Raw genomic sequence first — 22,150 nt, forward strand, 5'->3', positions numbered from 1 at the left:
ACTTTTTCCTATATTGACACAAACATCAGGAATATATAGTTTTTAATGGTAGGAGGAAAATTAATATAAGAAATTATGGTAAGATTTATTTTATTTTATTTTTTATTTTTTGAAGTATCTTATTTATTTGAGAGAGAGAGAGCACTCATGAGCAGGGAGGAGGGGCAGAGGGAGAAGGAGAGGCAGACTCCTCACTGAGCAGGGAGCCTGATGGCAGGGTTCGATCCTAGGACCCTGAGATCATGACCTGAACTGAAGGCAGATGCTTAACTGACTGAGCCACCCAGGCAGCCAGGAGGTTTTATTAAGACATCACTAAAAAACATTATATGGGATCCCTGATATAGTTAATGCGTTTTTTTTTAGATTTTATTTATTTATTTGAGAGAGAGAGCAAGAATGAGAGGGGAAGAGAGTCAGAGGGAGAAGCAGACTCCCTGCCGAGCAGGGAGCCTGATGTGGGACTCGATCCCAGGACTCCAGGATCATGACCTGAGCCAAAGGCAGTTGCTTAACCAACTGAGCCACCGAGGTGCCCCTAGTTAATGCATTTTTGAAAAAAATATACTTGGGTTTGCACTTAACATACAACTATTAGAATGGCATATCTATTCTTCTTATGAAGTACAGAAATTACTAATGTTTCTATAGTTGTGTTTCTCCAATTAGAGGGAGATAGACATCTTAATAGGTTACTAAGAAAACTATGGAAATGAAAAAAAAGGATCAAAAAGAGTAAATGTGATGAAATATAAAAAATAAAAATAAAAAGGATCATAATATTTAAGTTGGATAAGATTATGCTGATTAGACCTTTGTTAGCATATTTAGGTAGACCAGGGTAAATATTACCTGCTAAATCAATGTCATTTTAAAATTATTTAATTTATATATGAAGCTTTATTTTAAAGACAAACTGATAATTGTTAGTTTTCCTTTCCTTTGAATAAGCATATTGGGTAATTGGCTAAAGGGATATGGAAAACAAAGTTTATTATCCATTACTCCTAGGTTTGAGAGGGTGGAGAATAGAACTACTGACTCGAATCTTCTTTTGTCTCTGTTCTTCTTCAGTGCTGACCATCATTATATGGCAGGGTGATGGTGCCGGTGTACATAAACCACCCAGTATATGCATTCAGTGGCATCCTATGCTTATATATGTCTCCCAGAGGTGTGCTGTTATCATCCTATAGGCTGTATTCAGGGGGGTATAAAACATCTGAACACTGGGAATATATGGCCTAATTATTAGAGAGTATTAGTTAAATTAAAGTATATATTAAATAGCAAACAGGGAGAAGTATTAGAATAGGTTGCTCCAATGAGATTGTGCTCTAATGTTTCCTTGGAGTATTTTGAATGCTCAAAGGTGTATTTGTAAAAGCTCCAAAGGTAATTCTGGGTATGATTTTGCCCTATTGGAGGTCATGCAAAAACCATTCAATGCCGCTCTTAAGTTTGCCTTCACCTATTAATTTATCCTGGATCCCCAGGGTTTACTCTGTCTTTTAGCTTTGTCTATATAACATGGCATGTTATCTTTATAATGAGAGGATGAGATAGATCCATTACAGTAAAAGATATGCACTATTAATGAGTTTCTAGCCAGCTATCAAGGTATAATCAAATGTGGTTTATCTTGGTGAATGAAAGTTTGAATGGAAAATTAAGCTCCCATACTGACTGTAGAGGTACAGTGGATCATTTTGTTCTTTAATGTCACACTTCACTGGACACACTTCACAGAGCAGTGAATCATGCTTAAAACAAGCACCCTTTACTTTAACAACAGCAGATAATGCAGCAGAAGTGAATAATAAGTGTTAGCCGTCTTAACTTTCTCTTGCAGTACTTTCTCCCAGGTGCCTGATGGACAATTTACAAAGTCCATATGCTATTTTATAGATTGGAACTTGGGATCCAGCCAGTGGCCTGAATATGACAGAAAGTCAAAAGGGAAAGCCAACCAACATCACAGACTCCTTATCTAATCGTTCTTTGATCGTTACCACCATTTTGGTAAGTATTTGCTTTTCCATTTTTTTTAGATAAATGTAGATAAACATGGAAGTGGATTAAAAAGAACATTATAATTTGAACAGGGAAGAACAAAATGTAATGTATTTTGCAGTTATTTAGCAATTACTGTATAACAGAGGAGTCAAGGTTAATTTAGCCACAATTTTATTATGTTAGTCTTCAATGATGTAACTTATATTAATGTTTGGGCTGTTTATGTTGATTAATAATACAGCTTTATGTATTACTAGAAATCATTACATTTCTGCAAAATTAGGTACCAATGAAGAATTTTCAATGTTAAGATTTGAAAAATGTATTGACTTGCAGATGTATAAATAAGTTATGTGAGGGACTGCATGTGAACTTTACTTCTGCTTTCATCTCCTGCAAATATATGTTAGAGGGCATGTCATTTATTTTTCAGGATTTTTTTCTATTATCATTATATTTCAACCTTGCTTTCAATTGTTTTCATCGTGGAAAATCACTTTTGGTTTATTTATCTGTCTAATAAAATTAAATATGACAAGTACTTTTTTAAGCCAGAAAAATTTTCACCAGCAACAGACTTAATACCAATGCACTGGGTATTTTTGCACCTTTTATAATTATATATCTTAAATAAATCACACAGTAATATTTACCTATTCCTACAATGCCATTTGAAATGGGAATTTTAATTTTAGAATAATCAAGGAGCTCTTATATTATTAAGTCAGTACTTTCTACCTACAGAATAAGCTTATCAGTGCCAGTTCTTGTGTCTTCCCAGGTAGCCAATAAGAATGGAAGATTAATGTTCAGAACAACCCACCACACACTTTTAGCATTTGTGTAATTTCTAAATTTGATTTAAGGTGGCAGATCAAGCCAGGAGGAATTCATAATCTTGTCCTTTTATTAACAATGAGGGATGTCAGATCTCTCGGCATGTCAAAATAAAATAACTTGGGTTAAAGACTCTTGATAATGAAGCAAAGCTGGTAATCATGAAATGACAGTGATGGAAGTTCATGAGTTTTTTTAATCACTCCCTTGCTGAGAACCTCAGTGAATACTTGCTCCCTATCCATCATATCCAAACTTTCTAAGTTCTTTTTGTATCTCCCTCTTTTTTTCAAAGGTACTCTCATACCTACCAATTTACTGGCCTTGTTTTTCAGTTGAAATGCTTCCACAAGATGCTAATACATCTCTTTTCTGCCTGTATGTCCTGGATCACATTTCCTCCTGCTAGGACCATTGCAGTAGCCATGTAACCATCCTTACTGCTGACAGCCTTCTCCTTCTACAATGCACCCCACTCTTCATTATAATAATCTGTCATTTTCCTGTTTCCCTCCTTATAAGTCTATAGTGAATCACTATTGACCATTAAAGAGTGCCCCAAATTTTGACCCTGATGTTCAAGACCTTCTATAATTTTATCTTCTCCCACCTTTCCTTCCTTATTTCCTATTATTCCCTTTCAGTTAACCTACTCCCGTGATTGTGTTAGCCCTGTTCCTTTTGTCTATAATATGTTTCTCTCCATTTCTGAGATATTTTTTACTTGTCAGTACTTTATATTATTTGGAATTAATATTACATTATTCTTTTCTTATTTCATGTATGCAATATTTCTCCAAACATCATTGACCATTTCTTTGAGGCATAGGCTCTGACTATGTCTCCTATTTTTACATCATATGTGTCTCTACAATGCTCATAATGAGTGCTTTATAAGAGACATCTGTAGTCTTCAGCAGTTGGCACTTCTTTCGGTGTTCTCCTTGATCCAGCCAAACTCCCGGATACATCACTTATCTTATGGCTCCAAAACTTTGCTCAGTTCTTTACATTTCCCTGTGAGAATCCTATTCATCCTTCCAGACTCATCTCAAATGACAACCACTCCATGAAACTGATCTCTCCATTAAGTTGTGTGTATGTTGTTGGGAGGTGTGTGGGGTGGGGGGATGTATACTTTATGTATCATAATACTCTATTATGGCACTTACTAGGCACTGTTTTTTTATCTTTAAAATAGGTATATATCTGTGTGTCCATTTGACATGAATCTATATAAGGCCAATGATCAAATTTTATACTCTTTTGATATTTTAATGTTAGAGAAAAGTGCCCTATGCATAGCAAGCACTCAAACATTTGTCAAATTAAATTAAATAAACAGTATTTAATTAAATGGAAAATTAGAAGAAGTAAGCCACTTTTGAATGATTATACTTAAATATTTTTCACCTTGAAGGTTAATGCAAACTTTTTGTCCAAACAAAGCAGGTGACTAAGACTATCCATATAATTTCTCAGTCTTAACTACTTAGGGTTGTTTTATAAGAAGTATTCAGGTATTTTTCTCAATCATGAAAAATTTTGTGTCTATTGATAAACAAGTTGTATTTAACCTTAGTTTCATATTAAAGCCAGGCATAAAGTTTTTAAAAACGCATTTGTACCCAAAACACATTTCATACCTTTTGAAACAGTATTTCTGAGCTTTGGACTTTGGAAATCTTCATTTTTAAAAAAAATTCCACAGGTAATTCTGATCTATAGCAATGATTGAGAACAACTGCTCAGATCATTACTCTGTGTAACTAAGATGTAAGATCAACTGTGGAGCAATACACTAAGCTTACATTTTGAAAGAGAATTATTTCTATTTTATTATTTTATTTTATTTTATTTTTTGTTTTTTAAAGATTTTATTTATTTATTTGACAGAGAGAGACACAGAGAGAGAGGGAATACAAGCAGGGGGAGTGGGAGAGGGAGAAGCAGGCTTCCCGCAGAGCAGGGAGCCTGATGCATGGCTCGATCCCAGGACCCTGGGATCATGACCTGAGCCAAAGGCAGACGCTTAATGACTGAGCCACCCAGGAGCCCTGAAGTTACTTCTATTTTAGAGTATGTCCCTCTGTTGGTCTTTAAGTGATTCTCATATTTATTAAAAGGAAAGTCACTTTGCTTTTATATCACTTAGTGAAAAAATTCTTGTTCTGGATACTCTGATTACAAAATATCCACAACCAAGAAAAGAATAGATTTTAAGAGATTAGTTACTTTACTTAGTAAGCATTACACCTGATGTAATTTACTGATGTTTAATTTATATTTTATAAGGAGGTTATGATCATTTATGTTTAGTTATTTTGTTTTTTATTCTCTTGGAAAAATCTCAGAGGGGATTCTGGCTGTGTTGTGAATAATGATATCTCCACAAAGAGAAGTTGTGGAGATACCAAAGAGAAGTTCACTATGCTTCTTTTTCAATATATTTATTGTGTGTCTTAAGAAAAAACAGTGAAGTATTCTAGGATTTGGCATTATCAGCGTGCTAATCATAATCAGTTCCATTTCTCTTGAATTTATTTTTATTCATTCTTTTATTTAACAAATATGTATTGAACGATGATGACATGCTAAAAGCTTTGTTTGATGAACAAAATAGACATGGTGTCTGCCCTCAGGGAGCTTAGAAAATGGTAAGGATTCATAGGGAGGGTTACACACACATTTACACACACGCACACACACACCAAACCTTTTGCTTAAGATATAAGGAAAAGATAAATGGGTTAATGCCGTTTACAGGATAATCCTGAGTTATACTGGGAGTCAGGAGTGAAAGGACTAGTCGGGTAGGCCTCCTGTAGAGGAGTAGATAGCAGATACCTGAAGTTTGAGAAGGAATTAGCAAGCTAAAGAAAGAGAAGAGTGTTCTTGGCAGAGAGAATAGGATACTCAAAGACCCTGAAGCAAGAAAGATCTTCAAAAATTTGCAAAATGGAAAGAAGACTAGGATGGCTGGGGCTGGTGCCTTGGTATGCTTCTCAGCTTCATAGAGTAAGATCACATAGTCCATTACAAAAAAAAAATAGCAGACATTTATTGAATGCCTGCTACATGCTAGACCCTGTTCAAAGCACTACTCATGTATTTATTTGGTTAATGGTCACAATAACCTTTTGAGATAGATACCATTATTAATATTATTACAATTGATATAGCTAATGTCCTGATTGCCTAAAGAGCCTACTCATGGGCACACAGCTAAAACGTAAAGTAGTGTGATTTCAACCCATGGGTTTAGCCAACTTGAACAATGAATACTATGAAATGAAGTCTAGCAACTATAGTTTCTGACCAAAATAACATCTTGATTGAGAATTGTTCCCCTAAAGCAACACTTCTTATCCAGAAATCCCACATATGCTAGAGCACTGTATTAATATCATGGGTGTATCCTCAAACATCTAGACGTTCCCCTCCGTAGAGGCCAAGATTAGACTGTGCTTGGTTGGATATTGTGCCCCTCTCATTTCTCTCCTCTTTTAATGTAGCACTCAGTTTTCTTTCAGCCGCTTTAAACCATAATTTCAGATTTTTCTGGACAATCTGGACACCTTATTTTTTCTCTTTTAGAATTGAGATTAAGCAACTTGTTTATAAATATCTTTTACTCCCCCTCAACAACAAAACCTATGCCCAATACATTGTATGGGTGCAGTATATGGTTATATCATGGAATAATTCATTTTAGAAAGCCTAAAACATTTAAAAAGTGTTCATTGTTTTTTAAAATTTTGAATGAAGATTTATGATATCATATAATTTGGAAATTTATATAACTTTACCTGCAGTTCTGGACCTAAAGCCTCAGTCTACTCATGTCCTCTCCTTTTTTTTATTTTTTTATTTTTTTTTATTTTAAAGATTTTATTTATTTATTCATGAGAGACAGAGGGAGAGAGAGAGAAGCAGAGGGAGAAGCAGGCTCCCAAGGAGCAGGGAGCCCGATGCGGGACTCGATCCCAGGACCCTGGGATCATGACCTGAGCCGAAGGCAGACGCTTAACCATCTGAGCCACCCAGGCGCCCTCCTTTTTTTTTTTTTTTTAAGATTTTATTTATTTATTTATTTGAGAGAGAGAGCATGAGCTGGGGTGGGAGGGGGTGTGGGGGGAGAGGGGCAGAGGCAGAAAGAGAAGCAGACTCCCTCCTGAGCAGGGAGCCCGACATGGGGCTTGATCCCAGGACCCTGAGATCATGACCTGAGCCTAAGGCAGATGCTTAATGACTGAGCCACCCAGGCACCCCTCATGTCCTCTCCTTAATATACTTCATATTATCGCTTTGATCTTCAAATTTCAAGTTCAGTTGCTATTAAAATTCCCTTGCTTAACTATGGAAAGAGCCAGGATGTCCATCAACAGATAAATGGATAAAAAAGTTATATCTATCTATCTATATATATACATATATAGATAGATATATATATATACACACACAATGGTATATATATACAATGGAATATTATGCAGCCATCAAAAAACCACAAAATCTTGCCATTTACAACAACATGGATAGAACTAGAGGGTATTATGCTAAGCAAAGTAGGTCAGAGAAAGACAACTATTATATGATCTAACTGATATGAGGAATTCTTAATCTCAGGAAACAAACTGAGGGTTGCTGGAGTGGTAGGAGGTGGGAGGGATGGGGTAGTTGGGTGATGGACATTGGGGAGGATATGTGCTATGGTGAGCGCTGTGAATTGTGTAAGACTGTTGAATCACAGACCTGTACCTCTGAAACAAATAATACACTATATGTTAAAAAAAAAAAAAAAGATAGTAGGAAGGGAAAAATGAAGGGAGGAAAATCAGAAGGGGAGATGAACCATGAGAGACTATGGACTCTGAGAAACAAACAGAGGGTTCTAGAGGGGAGGGGGATGGGCGGATGGGTTAGCCCGGTGATGGGAATTAAAGAGGGCACATATTGCATGGAGCACTGGGTGTTATATGAAAACAATGAATCATGGAACACTACATCAAAAACTAGTGATGTAATGTATGGTGACTAACATAACATAATAAAATAAAATTAAAAAAAACACTTAATGTAGACCGTTACTTTTACGAGAAAAAAATTCCCTTGCTTTTTATGTTTGTTGTTATTAATGGATCTAAAAATTTAATCTTTTTATTTATGAGGATTTTATTTATTTCATAGCAACATTAAAATATAAATTCCTAATCACCAAAAATACTCATTGTGAACAAGACAGAGAGTGCTCTTACTTACTTTTTGAGATTATTTATTTATTTATTTATTTTTACATAGAGTGCTTTTAAAGAATAGTATGTGCTTTACTCTTCAGTTTATAATCTGATTTTGTTGTGCTTACTGTTATGGATCCACTAGCTAGGGCAGTATCAGGAGACTGAGTATTTAAGTTCATATAGGGAATGCCTGTTTTCTCTCTGAGTTCTCGGTTTGCAGCAGATTTTTTCAAGCCTGTCTAAATATGTTGAGTGCTTCCCACTGTGCTGCTCCTGTATAATAATTGATTTTTGTCCATCAAAAGATTACTAACACTTAAATGCCACTGTACATGTTTTTCCCTTTGTGTAGCACTTCGGTGTACAAATGACTATGAATGTGCTTGCATCTGCAACTTAAGTCTTTTTTTTTTTTTTTTTAATGTTCCCAGCACTTCCTGGAGGGTTATATAGTTCAGTATTCAGTTTACTTGCTTAGGCTTGTAAAGCTTTATTGTTGCAGCCCACAGATACAGGAGGCTTATCTGGGAGCAAGCTTCCAAGGACAATGGGAAGGTTTCACCGTACAAAAGACGAAGTGACCGAATCATCTCCTAAATGGTTCTGCAGCTTCTTCTATAATATCAACAAAAGCAGATTTCTAGGGCTTCACATCTGCCACTGCAAACATTTTCCCTTTGAGTCTTCTCTTTCCATTGTTACAGAAGGACTGTCAAGCACGTAGTTCTTTAAGTTGCTAGCATCCGGGCTTGGAAACCCAGACACTGCAGCTTCACAAATAAAAAGATTTTCATTCTTAACAACCCCCCACCATTTCTAAGCAGTTTTAAACATGTATTGTGGAGATAAGATCAAAATAATTTAAGAAAGACATAGTAAATATCCACACTCAAGTACTACATAAATGTTAACGTCTGAGATGAGAGTGCCTCATTCAAACTCAGACTCCTCTGACCCGACTCCTGCAACTGGCTTGTTCAAAGGCAACCAAACCTTTTCTCACTGTATTTTTTCTTCTGTTTCAGAGATCCTGCTGGCATTACATTTCTCTCTCTCATTCTTGCTTTAACAGCTCAATGTATTTTATTTCAAATCAGTATTAATATTCTCTTAGACCTCCAGATCAGCTAGGTAAACTTATACGACTACTGGTGGTGGTACCGTAGAGAAAGAAAGAAAGAAAGAAAGCTGTTTTAATGTGAAATTAGGCATAATTTTTTTAAGACTTTATTTTAAAGTAAACAACCAATGTGGGATTCGAACTCACACCCCTGAGATCAAGAGTTGCATGCTCTACCAACTGAGCCGGCCAGGCGCCCCAAGGCATAATGTTAAAAACCTAGGGTCTTAGTCTTTAAAGATTTTATAAGTGATCAGCATCTCCTTTTTTTAACCACATAATATCTGGTACACACACACACGTACTTCTTTCATCCGTCTTTATTAAATCTACTTTACAGATGCCACCATAATAAAGATCCTTAAGTATTTTTATTTTGTTGTTTATTCTTTTTCATTGCCAACAGTATTGTCAATACTGTAATTTTGTTGAAGCTTATTTTATTATGAACAATGTATTAAGTTTGGTATGGAAGAATGAATAAAGAAATCTGAATCTCTGGTTCAGTTTAACTACAGCAAGCTACATGGAAATGCAGTATTTTTGCTCTAGTTTTCCCATTGTCAAAGATACTGTCACGATAGAACCATGTAAAATTGTACGATCTCAATTTTAGCTGCAGCTTTGTTCTGAGTGGATGTCCAACATCAAACTCAACATGCATCAAAACTCCTTCTTCAGTTCAGGCCTTATCATACCTCTTCCTCCTCTATTTCCAAACTCTATTTTTGTGTCCAGTACTTTTCTATTCACTCAAACCAAGGATTTGTTTCTTAGATACCTCAGTCTCTTTAAACCCCATATTCACAATGTAGATATCAAAAATAATAATAATAAAAACGATGGATTATTCTAAGACAATTTAACAAAAGAAGTGAGTCAAGGAACAATTTGAACTAGTCAGATATGGTGTGTTCATGGGTACTATGGAATGGGAGATTTATAGAGTCTGATCTGAGAGACATAGTACCTGTGGGGAGGGGGCCGAGATGATAACATTGAAAACTCAAGTATGAGATTTATTGGGGGTGGATTACATGATCGGCGAAACAATTGAGGAATGTGGATGAGAACTTCTGGTTAAAGCTAAGGGATGGGCATTAGCCTTGTCACAGAGCATAAGGGTGTTGGGAAGGAAGATAGTGAGCTCTATTTAGTCATCTATGAATGGAGATGTTGGAAATACGTTTTTTGTAGTCAAACCTTGATTATTCATGTAAGGAGCTAATAAATTAGATTCAGAAATGAGATGCAGTTTAGAGATTAGCTAATAGGTACAGTCTCCTTTCCCATCAAACCTTTTACTGGAAGAGCAGTGAAATGGCATATCTGATTGATTTGAGCTTGAGGTTTTCTTTTTTTCTTTCTTCTTTCACTTAGGAATTAAGCTAATGAAATATTTAAAGGCCAAAATACAAATACCAGTAGAAAGACAGTAGCAGCCAAAATCTCCAATCTAAACTGATAATTCAGTCAAGTGACAGAATTAAATGGCAGATCAGTATTTATTAAAATATGAGTGATAATCACTAACCCAAATCCTCCCTTAAACACTTATGGCTCTGACATCAGTATCTTTCCTGAAATATTGGTGAACAGCACAATGAACAAAACTCTAGCCCTTTCCTTAAAAGTTAACTTCAACATATTACCCAGTTATTATTTCTATCAGATTTGCTACAATTTCAAATGATTATATGTTACATTTCAGGGAGAAAGATGTCCTTTCATGTTCCCAAATCCCAGCAGATTTTCTGTAGATATAGAGTTAAAACAAAAACTTTTCTTGGAACAATAATTATGGCCAATAAAGACTTAGATTTATTTTTTTGTACATTATGTAAATTCTTTGTAGTTACACTTCTGAAAGGAGGGAAACACAGTTGGCTGCAACTGAGTTTGCTTAATAATCTTGCAAAACAAAATCAAAGAAAGGAAATGAAACTTCATCGGTTGCCTCAGAATGCACTTAAATTCTGAAAAAAAAAAGTGAAAGGTAAATAATAAACATGGTGTATTCAAAAGTTATTAAGGTGGAACTGGAGGATATTATGCTGAGCGAAATAAGTCAATCAGAGAAAGACATGTATCATATGACCTCACTGATATGAGGAATTCTTAATCTCAGGAAACAACAGGGTTGCTGGAGTGGTGGGGGGTGGGAGGGATGGGGTGGCTGGGTGATAGACATTGGGGAGGGTATGTGCTATGGTGAGAGCTGTGAATTGTGTTAAGACTGTTGAATCACAGACCTGTACCTCTGAAACAAATAATACAGTATATGTTAAAAAAAAGAAGAAGAAGAAGAAGAAGATAGCAGGAAGGGAAAAATGAAAGGGGGAAATCGGAGGGGGAGACGAACCATGAGAGACTATGGACTCTGAGAAACAAACTGAGGGTTCTAGCGGGGAGGCGGTGGGGGGATGTGTTAACCTGGTGATGGGTATTAAAGAGGGCACGTATTGAATGGAGCACTGGGTGTTATACGCAAACAATGAATCATGGAACACTACATCAAAAACTAATGATGTAATGTATGGTGATTAACATAACATAATAAAAAAATTATTAAGGTAAAACTTTGCTCTACAGGCCCACTGCATGGTTTTGTTGGTGCTTTACCATAAGTTCCAGATTCTAAGAGTTATTCGTTTTCTCTCCAGGAAGTTCATGTGAAAGTGCCTTTTTAATGACGTCTTGAGATATTGAAATGAGGTTTGTTTTCCAGTCAAGAGAACAATAGATAAGCACATGTGGAGTTTCTCTCGATGGTAGTTTTTGATCCTAACAAACCAGTCATCCTTAGTAGTGCCTTTTCTATTAAGTTGTTCTCATGGTAGCTGCTAGGTTTTTTCACTTTTTTTTCCTCCTGTGTTCTCACTTCCCATTGTGATAACCTGTAGTGCACCCATGGCTTCTGACATGAATGTTAATTAGGGATAGCAGAACTCAGACTTGAAGAGCCACAGCGAATAGAAGGAATTTGAAAGACCAGGACTCAGACAATGGCAAGTCCTTTCTTAACTCTACAGCAGTAAAAACACCACAGTTGGAATGGCAGAGGCTAAGGGAAGAAAGAAATAACACTGTCCTGCCAATGGGGTATTAACAATCAACTGTGCTGTTATTTGTGCTGATCTTTTGCTTATTTTTGTTGGTCATTTCTTGGGACTATGAATTGGAAAATATTGTTAGCCTGTCCAGTTAAGTTTCTACATATGTTTCCAACATTTAGAGTAGTATAAATCATTAAATTGTAATGAAATACTAGTACTTAAACCAATCCCCTTAAATCTATAATCCCTTTCCATTTTTAAGATCAAAGCTTACTACATACATTTTATGAAACTTCCTTAATTTAGCTAAGAAAAAAATTACAAGACTAATTTAGAATGATTAAAATGTAGTTTGGACAGTGGTGGTAAGGAAGTAAAATTACAAGCTTGAAATTGTCTGCAGACCTTGGATAGTATAAGAAGTTATAAAACCAAATAGTCATTGATCTTTACAAATGTTGATACTAGATGCTTGTTAAATGTCATCAGGTTTAAATTTTAAATTAAAGCAAATGAATACCTTATAAATGAATCATTTATGTATAACATAACAATTTTCACTTCTGATTTAAAAAAAAAACACTTTATAAAACATGATTACCTAAATAAGCAAATATATTTCATTCCATAACATTGATAGAGAATTCTATTTTTTAATCATCTTCCAATTATAAGATTCAGTTTCCTTCATCCTCATTAACCAAAAGTTAGCTAATTAAAAATAAGCCTCCAAAAATCTCTATTATTTTTCACCATCATAATAAATGTTTCCATGAAATTTTCTTAAATAATAAAAAAATATATATTTTTGAAGAAATTTAGGGTGAATATAATAACAACCAACTATTTTCAGAGGAAAAACATGCCAACCATTTGAAGTTAGAACGTGAGGATATCGCTTCTTTATTCTGCTCGGAGGTGTTTGACTATGGCTTGGCTTCTCACCTGGCAGATGGCCTGGCACCCCTATACCAGCTGTGGAGCAGACACAGGGGCTGGACTCTTGCTTTAGAAGAGCTACTTACAATGTCTTGGGTCAGATCTAAATAAAGCAAAACAGAAAATAAAGCAGAACAAAGCATAGCATTCCCCTTCATTAAGAACCTGGTTTTCTGTTTAGGCTTGTCCTCTATTTTTCATCTTTAATTTTCTCTGTCAGTATTGTAGTTCCTTTTCTAAATTCCAGTGTTGGTTTTATAGTGTAAATTGTTATAATTGTCTGCAAATTTGTAATCGAAGTACTCACTAGATATTTATAATAGAAGCGATCTTCATCACCACTGTAAAAGATACACTTCCTCTTAACTTTCCAATAAAAGTTTCAGGAGAATGCAGGAAAAAAAAACAACCTAAAAGCAGCAAAACCATAGTGATACATAAACTAAAGTTAAAAGGAGACATATGCCATAATTTCAGTAGAACATCCATCATATAGAGTTTATGGGGACAGATTGCTGATCATTTTCTAAAATAGCGTGTTTGTGGACCCTACTTATGAGTTCAAATGATGTGATTTTATGTTTTTATGCCAAAATTATAGGAAAATAGTTTATTTTACATTTCCATTACCTTGAGTCACTTTGTGGAAATATTTCTATATTTAAGAGATCTATAATTAATTATCTTTGGTAGTTTAGAAATTTAATCATACGTCTTATAGATAGCTAAATTTCATCTCTCCCTTTACTAATTTTTTAATTGCTTTTGTCTGTTTTATTTTTATTTGCATTTGATGAGAACTTCATTCTCTGACACTGTTTTCCTTATTTTAGTGGTATTTTTTCTTATTATTATATGATAAGAGATTTATTCTCAAAAGACTTTACATACCTCATTTTCAAGTTAATTATTTTTCAGGAATTACTAAATACATTGGTTGTCTATACAGGTTATCATTAATTTTTCTAGTTATACTTATTATTCTGGTGAATGTATTAATTTCTGAATGATAATCATAGTTGTATTCCAGAGATAAACTGTATTATTGGTTGTGACTGAAACATATTTCAGTGGATAGCTATGTTTTATTTGCTATATTGCTTTCAGGTACTATTTGGTAGTGACTGCTCCATAGTTAAGGCATCTAACCATCTTGTTAGCTTGTTATGTCAGTGTTATTCTAACTTCACTTAGGAAGACTGGAACTGATTTCTCAGCATTTGCTATGCTCTAAAGCAGCCTGCATATCATGAGATCATTTGTTTCATAGGTTAAAAGTAAAAATTCCACACTATTTAGATATTTTCTGGAAAGATTTCTAAAATGTTAGAATTTCTTTTATAGCTATTGACCTATTCATTTTATTACTTTTTTTGAATCAATATTATATTGTACATTGATATATATCAAGGTATTCACATTTATTAACATATTTTCACATAATGTCATTATACCAGTTTTATATTCTCTACTGAGTCCCTTTCTTATGTGAAATTCTGTGTTTTTTGTTTTTTTTAAGATTTTATTTATTTATTTGATGGAGACACAGTGAGAGAGGGGAACCCAAGCAGGGGGAGTGGGAGAGGGAGAAGCAGGCTCCATGCTGAGCAGGGAGCCCGATGTGGGGCTCGATCCCGGGACCCTGGGATCATGACCTGAGCCGAAGGCAGCCGCTTAATGACTGAGCCACCCAGGTGCCCCGAAATTCTGTGTTTTTAAAATTTTTTTTTCCTTAGAGTTGGTTAAGTAAGAGAGCTTATTTTATTATTGTGCTTTTACTAAAAGATGTCTATAATTTAGTCATTTCCTTTCTTTCCTATTTACTGCTTCACTTACTTTTTTTCTATTTCCTTATTTTCCTCCTGCTTTTCTTGTGTTTCTTGGTTGTCAATTTTCTAGCTTTTTATTATTTAAATGGTCCATTTATTTATTTTATTTTTAATTATTTAATGACAAATTCATGTAGGGGCTAATTTTTCTCTGAAAAGTGCTTTGAAGATTCTTCTCCTTCTCCCTCCTCCTTTCTTCTTTTTTGTTAAATGAAAGTAGCATAGCTTTATGGTTAGCAGAATGCTATGGAGTCAGGCAGAACCTTCATCTCTCAAACTGCACCAGACTTTGAAATTCAGGTAATAGTCATTAGATAATGCGTTTAAATAATATGTTTTCTGAAAATTCTTTTTAAATTCTACACAGTTCTTTACCTGTGTTGAGAGAAACTTAGATTTAACTTAGTTTTACTAAATGCAGTGTTTATGGTCTTTTTAAATATCACCTTTGCCATTTTTAGGGCTATTATTTGGTGTCAGGAAGTACTTTTTCCTTTTTTTTGTTTAATGAAGAGTATGTGTTTGCTAATTTTCATTCCTTTCCATAAGTTACATGGCAAAATGGCTAGAATATAAAATTCTTCTTTTTTAAGTTTTTATTTATTTATTTGAGAGAGAGAATGGGAGAGACAGAGAGAGCACATGAGAGGGGGGAGGGTCAGAGGGAGAAGCGGACTCCCCGCTGAGCAGTGAGCCCAATGCGGGACTCGATCCCGGGACTCCAGGATCATGACCTGAGCCAAAGGCAGTCGCTTAACCAACTGAGCCACCCAGGAGCCCTAGAATATAAAATTCTTAAATTTTTCAAGATTTTTTTTCTTAAAAACACTTGATATTTTTTTCATTGATATAATTCTCCTTTTCTGGTTAGACAGTTTTATTTTCCACTATTTAATGTTTAAGAAACTGTTTCTTCCTTTATTTTTGTGATTGATTTTTATATATTTATTTTGGCCAGGGTGGGCCTAAGTAAAAAAATTATTTTAGGGGCCCCTGGGTGGCTCAGTTGGTTAAGCGTCTGCCTTCAGCTGGGATGGAGCCCCACATTGGGCTCCCTGCTCAGCAGGGAGCCTGCTTCTCCCTCTCCCTCTGCGCCTCCCCCAGCTTGTGCTCTCTCTCTCTCTCTCTCACTTTCAAATAAATAAATAAAACCTTTAAATTTTTTTAAATCAATTTACAGCTTTCTATGAAAATATCACTAATTCATCTTCAAATGCTCTTACCATGCTTTAAAAACCTTCTGTTAGTATAGGTAGAGGTATCAGATTACCTAGGAGTTTCTTCTGTGTCTTTGGAGGCATATTTTGAAGCCATGTGTTCTGCTGCAAATTGATCTTCTGCGTTAGGCCTCTTACCCAGCTGTCATCCTGGGACTTCCTTTCACCATCATCCTGAAAATTCTATTTGCCTTTCTTCTTTACTGGAACCCCACTTCCTGGATCCTAGGATTTTTTATTTTTTAATTATTTTTTAATTTTGTTAGAGTATGAGCTGTAATAACATCCTGAGAAAGGTCACATGAGAGACACACATTTTAGCCCTTGTATATTGAAAAACATTGCCTCCTGTGGATAGAATTACAGGATGAATTCTGTGGGCGACATTACTCCATTTGTCTTCTCCTCCTGTTGCAATCATTCAGATGTGCGTGGTCATTCTGATCCCTTTGGATCCTTTGTATGTGGACTGTATTTTTCTCTCCTATGGACAATTTTAGGATCATCTCTTTATTCCTGAAGCTTGGAAATTTCACAAATGATATGCTCTGGTGTGTGGAACTTTTTTAAATTAATCTTTTTGAGCATTCTCTAGAGTCTAGATCCAGGCTATCCAATTATACTAGCTGAGAGTCACATGTGGATGTTGAACATTTGAAATTTAGCTAGGTTGGATAAAGATGTGTGGTTAGTACAGAATAAACACTGCCTTTCAAAGATTTGATATTAAAAAAAGGAAAAGATTTCAATTTTATATTGATTATATGTTGAAATGTAATGTTTTAGATATATTAGGGTAAATATAATATACTATTAAAATTAACTTGGGCACCTGGGTAGCTTAGTTGGTTAAGTGACTGCCTTCAGCTCAGGTCATGATCCTGGAGTCCCGGGATCGAGTCCCACATCAGGCTCCCTGCTCAGCAGGGAGTCTGCTTCTCCCTCTGACCCTCCCCCCTCTCGTGCTCTCTATCTCTCATTCTCTCTCTCTCAGATAAATAAATAAAATCTTTAAAAAAATAAATAAAATAAAATTAACTTTACCTGTTACTTTAACTTTTTTTTTTAATGTGGCTACTAGAAAATTTTAAATTTAAATATGTGACTCCTATTTGTGGCTTGCATTATATTTCTATACAACAGTGCTGGTCCAGAATCTTTCTGGGATCATTCAATCTGGAAACACAGGTTCTTCAGTTCTCAGATATTTTAAAATATTATTTATTTAATAATTTCCTCTTTGCCTTTTTCTCATTGTCTCTCTCCCTCCGGATCTGGGTTAACTGAGTATTACACTTTTCAGCACCACATAAATGACAGTTTGTTTTGTTTTGTTTTATTTTTATTTATTTATTTATTTTTTTCCACTCTTAAAATACAGAATTTTATTTAGAAACTGTTTAAAGTAGAAAAAAACCCTGTCAAGAAAGACCAGGTGGAAAATGGGTTCCCAATAAAATGGAATCTTAGGGCAACAAAAGTCTAAAAGGCCACAAAAGAAAAACAGCACCACTGTTATTTGAACAATAGCTAGTTACTTGCATTTTTTGGCATTGTTAATTACCGATTCTGGGTTTTCCTCTGAATTCCACACAGAACATGCACTACACAACAATTTTATCATAAAATATCTGCTTTCTACACACATTTTAGGACAAGCTACCACCAGGAACAAATCAATACAAATACATCAGGGGCTGAACAATCTCAGTAGTGGGTGATACACATTTTGCAGAATTCTGCCAAACAAAGGAACTGAATAGGCTAGGGGCAAAGCAAAGGAGGAAGAGTTAAGGAATGAAATATTTTAAATATTAGTAATTAATTCAGACACGGTACTGTATCTTCTATAAAAGAAAATTAACATTTAGTAACACCCTAATGAATTTTATCTCCAAAGAGATTAGTGCACTGGCAAAGTATTCCGATAACAGTGGAGGGCAGTGGACAGCAGGTACCGAGGACACCCAGCCTTGCAGGTCCCAAGGTAGCGATGGCCTTCACTGGTCACTCCCTCTGCCCGAAGTCCAGAAAGAACTTGCAGCGTGACCACCTGCCTGCTGAACCTACACTCTAAGCAGCAAACTTTAAGGAGCCAAAGAGGAGTCCCCAGTGGGCGAGGGGAGCAGAGAAGAGAAACATGTTCAATGTAAACTTAAAAGACAGTAAAATGGGACACGACCCCCATTCAAATCCCAGAGATGTGGGCAAGTCCCCAAAAGTAGTTGTTAGATTTAAAAACTGGACATACCTCATTTCCCAAGAAACACAATATGTAGAAATTTCAGGGATAACTGGAAAAATCATCAGAGAAATGTTCAATGAAATTCAAGCTCTTCAACTCAAACATCCCAGGACTGAAACACACCCTCTATTCATCCAGGCAACAATGCCTGTTACTTCTTAGAGCAGGGATACTATTGGTCAAGGACACCAAATGGCTTTACAGAGCAACGTTTTAAACTTTCCTTTTGGGCCAAGGTCTAGGTCTTTGAGGATTCAAGCAGCCCTGCAAGGCCTGTGAACAGCAGATTCCAAAGGTCCAGAGGTCTGGCCCTTCTTCCTTCCCAGATACAATGTCAAAGATGTGAAATCTCCTGTCATGTTACATTTTATATTTTGAAATATGGAAGCATATTTTAAATACTCTTAAGGCATTTATTTATTAAAACGTTCTCTGCCAAGATTTCACATTAGCTTAAAATTCAAATCAGTCTTTACATTTCTCTACTGAGGTTTCCACCTCAGTGTATCACATAAAAACACCTTCTCCAGCACTCAGTGTTACCAGCGTCCACACGGTGAGCCCCATGGTCAGCCTCTTTGTTCCCTAGGTGACCCAACTAGATGTTAATACTGCTCTGCTACAGGGTAAAAGCTCCTAACTCAAACTAATTGGAAAAGGGGTGAAACTTCAACAAAGTGCACTTTAAGAAGAGGTACTGTTTGCTCATGAGAAGAAACCAGGGAGTCCTCTGAGAATAATAAAAGGGGGTATTTTACAGTTAAGCACATGATTTGGAGTGAAGAATTCGGATGTTGCTCTGCTGGTCCAGGCCGTTAATACACTTCTTGCTCCTCCTGTGGGCCCCCTTCATCAGGTATCACAAAGCATCTGTGGCATACAGAATGTCCACGATCCTCTGCAATACTGGATTGTTTTCCCTCTTGTTCTCCTGACAAATCAATTCAATGTTCCTTAGCTTTCCAAAGTAGAAATCTCTTCCTTTCTCCAAGTCTTCGATGGTAAGTTTCAATACGTTGACCTGCTGCATCAGTTCAGCTGCTTCGTCATCCCCGTTGCCCACACCAGGATTCTTTCGCACCACACCCGGGCCAGCCTTAGGGGTTGCAGTAGTTCTGTGTGCTGCAATGGGCCTCTGTGGAGCTGCACTGCTAGAGCTGAGAGGTTTCTTCGGTTTGTTCAGAGCTGGAGCAACAAAGGAGGGAGCCACTGCAGTTTCTTGACCTTGTCTGGAAGCTACGGGGTCATAGTCTTTTCCATCATAGTTTGCATCAAAAAACTTCTTGAACCACTGAACAAATTCAAAATTGTCCTGAAACTTTCCTTTTACTAATTTGTCCACAGGAATTATTTTGTCAACACCCATTCTCTTAAAACCTGCTTGTAGTATTTTGAAGTTCTGGACGTACTCATGTTCTAGCTTAGCCTGGAATTTCACTTTCTTCAAGGCAATGGAGCCAGGGAACAGCATGTCCATAAACCGACTGTAGGCAGCCCCTGAGCACAACTGTTTGATCTTCGTCAGATTCAGCTGCAGAGACTCATTGATCCAGGCCAGCATGTCATGTCGACTTAGGTTATCACTGGTGACTGATGTTGAATATACATTCACTGCCATCGGCTCTCATCGGGACTGCATCTAGGGTCTGTGCCCAGCTTCGGTTATATCTTCGTCTCATTCAAACCGCCCGACCTATTTTTATTTATTTTAAGATTTTTTATTTATTTGTCAGAGACAGAGAGCACAAGCAGGGGGAGTGGCAAGGCAGAGGGAGAAACAGGACCCCTGATTAGCAGGCAGCCAGATGTGGGACTATCCCAGGACCCTGGGATCATGACCTGAGCTGAAGGCAGACTGATCTACCTTGTTTTGATGTTTTAAATGTTGATGCGTAGGTCCCATACCCAAACATTCTATTTTAATTGATGAACTCCTTAAACATTAGTATTGTCTGAAATCTCCCCAGATGATAATAATCTTCTAATTTTATCATGTAATTTCATCTTGTTTATTTTTAAATTCTATTTTCTGAAAGAGTTCCTCAACTTTAGCCCATCAATTGTTGATATGTATAAAAATTTTATATATTGTATATATGTAAATTTTAATTAATTAATTATTATTTAGAGAGAGAGAGAGAGCATGAGCAGAGCAGAGGGAGAGGGAGAGAGAGAATCTTAAGCAGACTCCACACCCAGTGCCGAGCTCTTGTGGGGCTCGATCTCACAACCCTGAGATCACGATCTGAGCCAAAACCAAGTCTGATGCTTAACCAGTTGAGCCACCCAGGCACCCCTGTTTATATTTTTAAGACAATTTTTTTAGAGCAGTTTTAGGTTCCTAGCAAAATTGAGAGGAAGGTACAGCGATTTCCTATATACTTCCTGCCCCCACACATGGACAGCCTCTCCCATTATCAGCATCCCCCACCAGAGTGGCATATTTGTTCCAATTGATGAACTCTCACTGACACATCATAATCACCCAAGTACATAGTTTAAATTTCAATTCTTTCTTGGTGTTGCACATTCTGTGGATTTGGACAAATGTATAATGACATGTATCCACCATTGTGAGTATCATATAGAGTATTGTCACTGCCCTGCAAATAAGTGCTTTGCCTGTTAACCCCCCTACCCAACTCCTGGCAATCATTGATCTTTTTATTGTCCCATAGTTTTGTCTTTTCTGGAATGCCATATAAGTGGAATCATGCAGTGTGTGTGGTCTTTTCAGATTGGCTTCTTTCACTTACAAATATTCATTTAAGAATCTTCCATGTCTTTTCATAGCTTGGTAGCTCATTTCTTTTTAGTGCGCTTTATTTATGTTTACCTCTATTTTTAATTTTGAAGAACGTTTATACATTCTGATTTTTTAGTAGCATTGATTCATTATATTTATTTTTTTGAAGTTTTTTTCTATTCCTTATATTGTTTCTTTATTTGTGTTTTTATTTTTCTGTTTTATTTCTATCTTGATGTTAGAGGCTCCACTCAAATTTTCTCAAATGTCTATTCACACTTTAGAGTAAGGCACTATAATGGGAATGTTTTGGGAGGGAATCTGGCCTTCCAACTGGAGGGTCTGACAGATACCTAAATCTATGTATCTGTTCTCTATGTTGCATAATTTCTGAAAGGAATCCTACAGATTGGCAGCTAGCATTCTCAATTAAGGGAAAACAGGCTAGAGAACTTACTTTTGACTGGTGCAAACTTCTTAGTTTTCTGTTGTCTTATATTTAATGTCAATTCTTTCAAAATGATAGGTGGAGTTTCTTCATCAATTTATTATAACTCTGTATATTTTTTTAAAGATTTTATTTATTTATTAGAGAGCGTGAGAGAGAGAGAAACAGCATGAGAGAGGAGAGGGTCAGAGGGAGAAGAAGGCTCCCCGCTGAGCTGGGAGTCCAATGTGGGACTCGATCCCAGGACTCCGGGATCATGACCTGAGCCGAAGGCAGTCGTTTAACCAACTGAACCACCCAGGTGCCCCAACTCGGTATATTTTCAAGAAATAAAATTAAAAAGGTCATGAATTCTAGCTGGATGAGTAGACCAACTTGACTACCCTTCCCTGCCATTGTCAAAACACTATGACAATGACGGAACGGTGGTGCCACCTACATCTAACAAGAAAACAGA

The 22,150-nt window shown here is 36.2% G+C and overlaps 1 protein-coding gene and 1 pseudogene across 7 annotated transcripts in view; one reads left to right on the plus strand and one right to left on the minus strand.

The window, feature by feature from the left end:
- GRIK2 (glutamate ionotropic receptor kainate type subunit 2) overlaps nucleotides 1-22,150 on the plus strand; it is a 778,198-nt gene that overhangs the window by 519,752 nt on the left and 236,296 nt on the right. For all 7 annotated transcript variants that reach the window (XM_073893710.1, XM_073893711.1, XM_073893709.1 and 4 more), the window contains one exon: nucleotides 1,909-2,022. In XM_073893710.1, the coding sequence (XP_073749811.1) occupies nucleotides 1,909-2,022 (114 nt within the window). The remainder of the gene's footprint in view (nucleotides 1-1,908; nucleotides 2,023-22,150) is intronic.
- LOC112816560 (microtubule-associated protein RP/EB family member 1 pseudogene) lies at nucleotides 19,359-20,117 on the minus strand (annotated as a pseudogene).

The sequence above is a fragment of the Callorhinus ursinus genome, unplaced genomic scaffold (genome assembly GCF_003265705.2).
Source record: "Callorhinus ursinus isolate GAN/ISIS: 27379988/994484 unplaced genomic scaffold, GSC_fseal_2.0 scaffold6, whole genome shotgun sequence".
In the NCBI taxonomy this organism is placed as follows: Eukaryota; Metazoa; Chordata; class Mammalia; order Carnivora; family Otariidae; genus Callorhinus; species Callorhinus ursinus.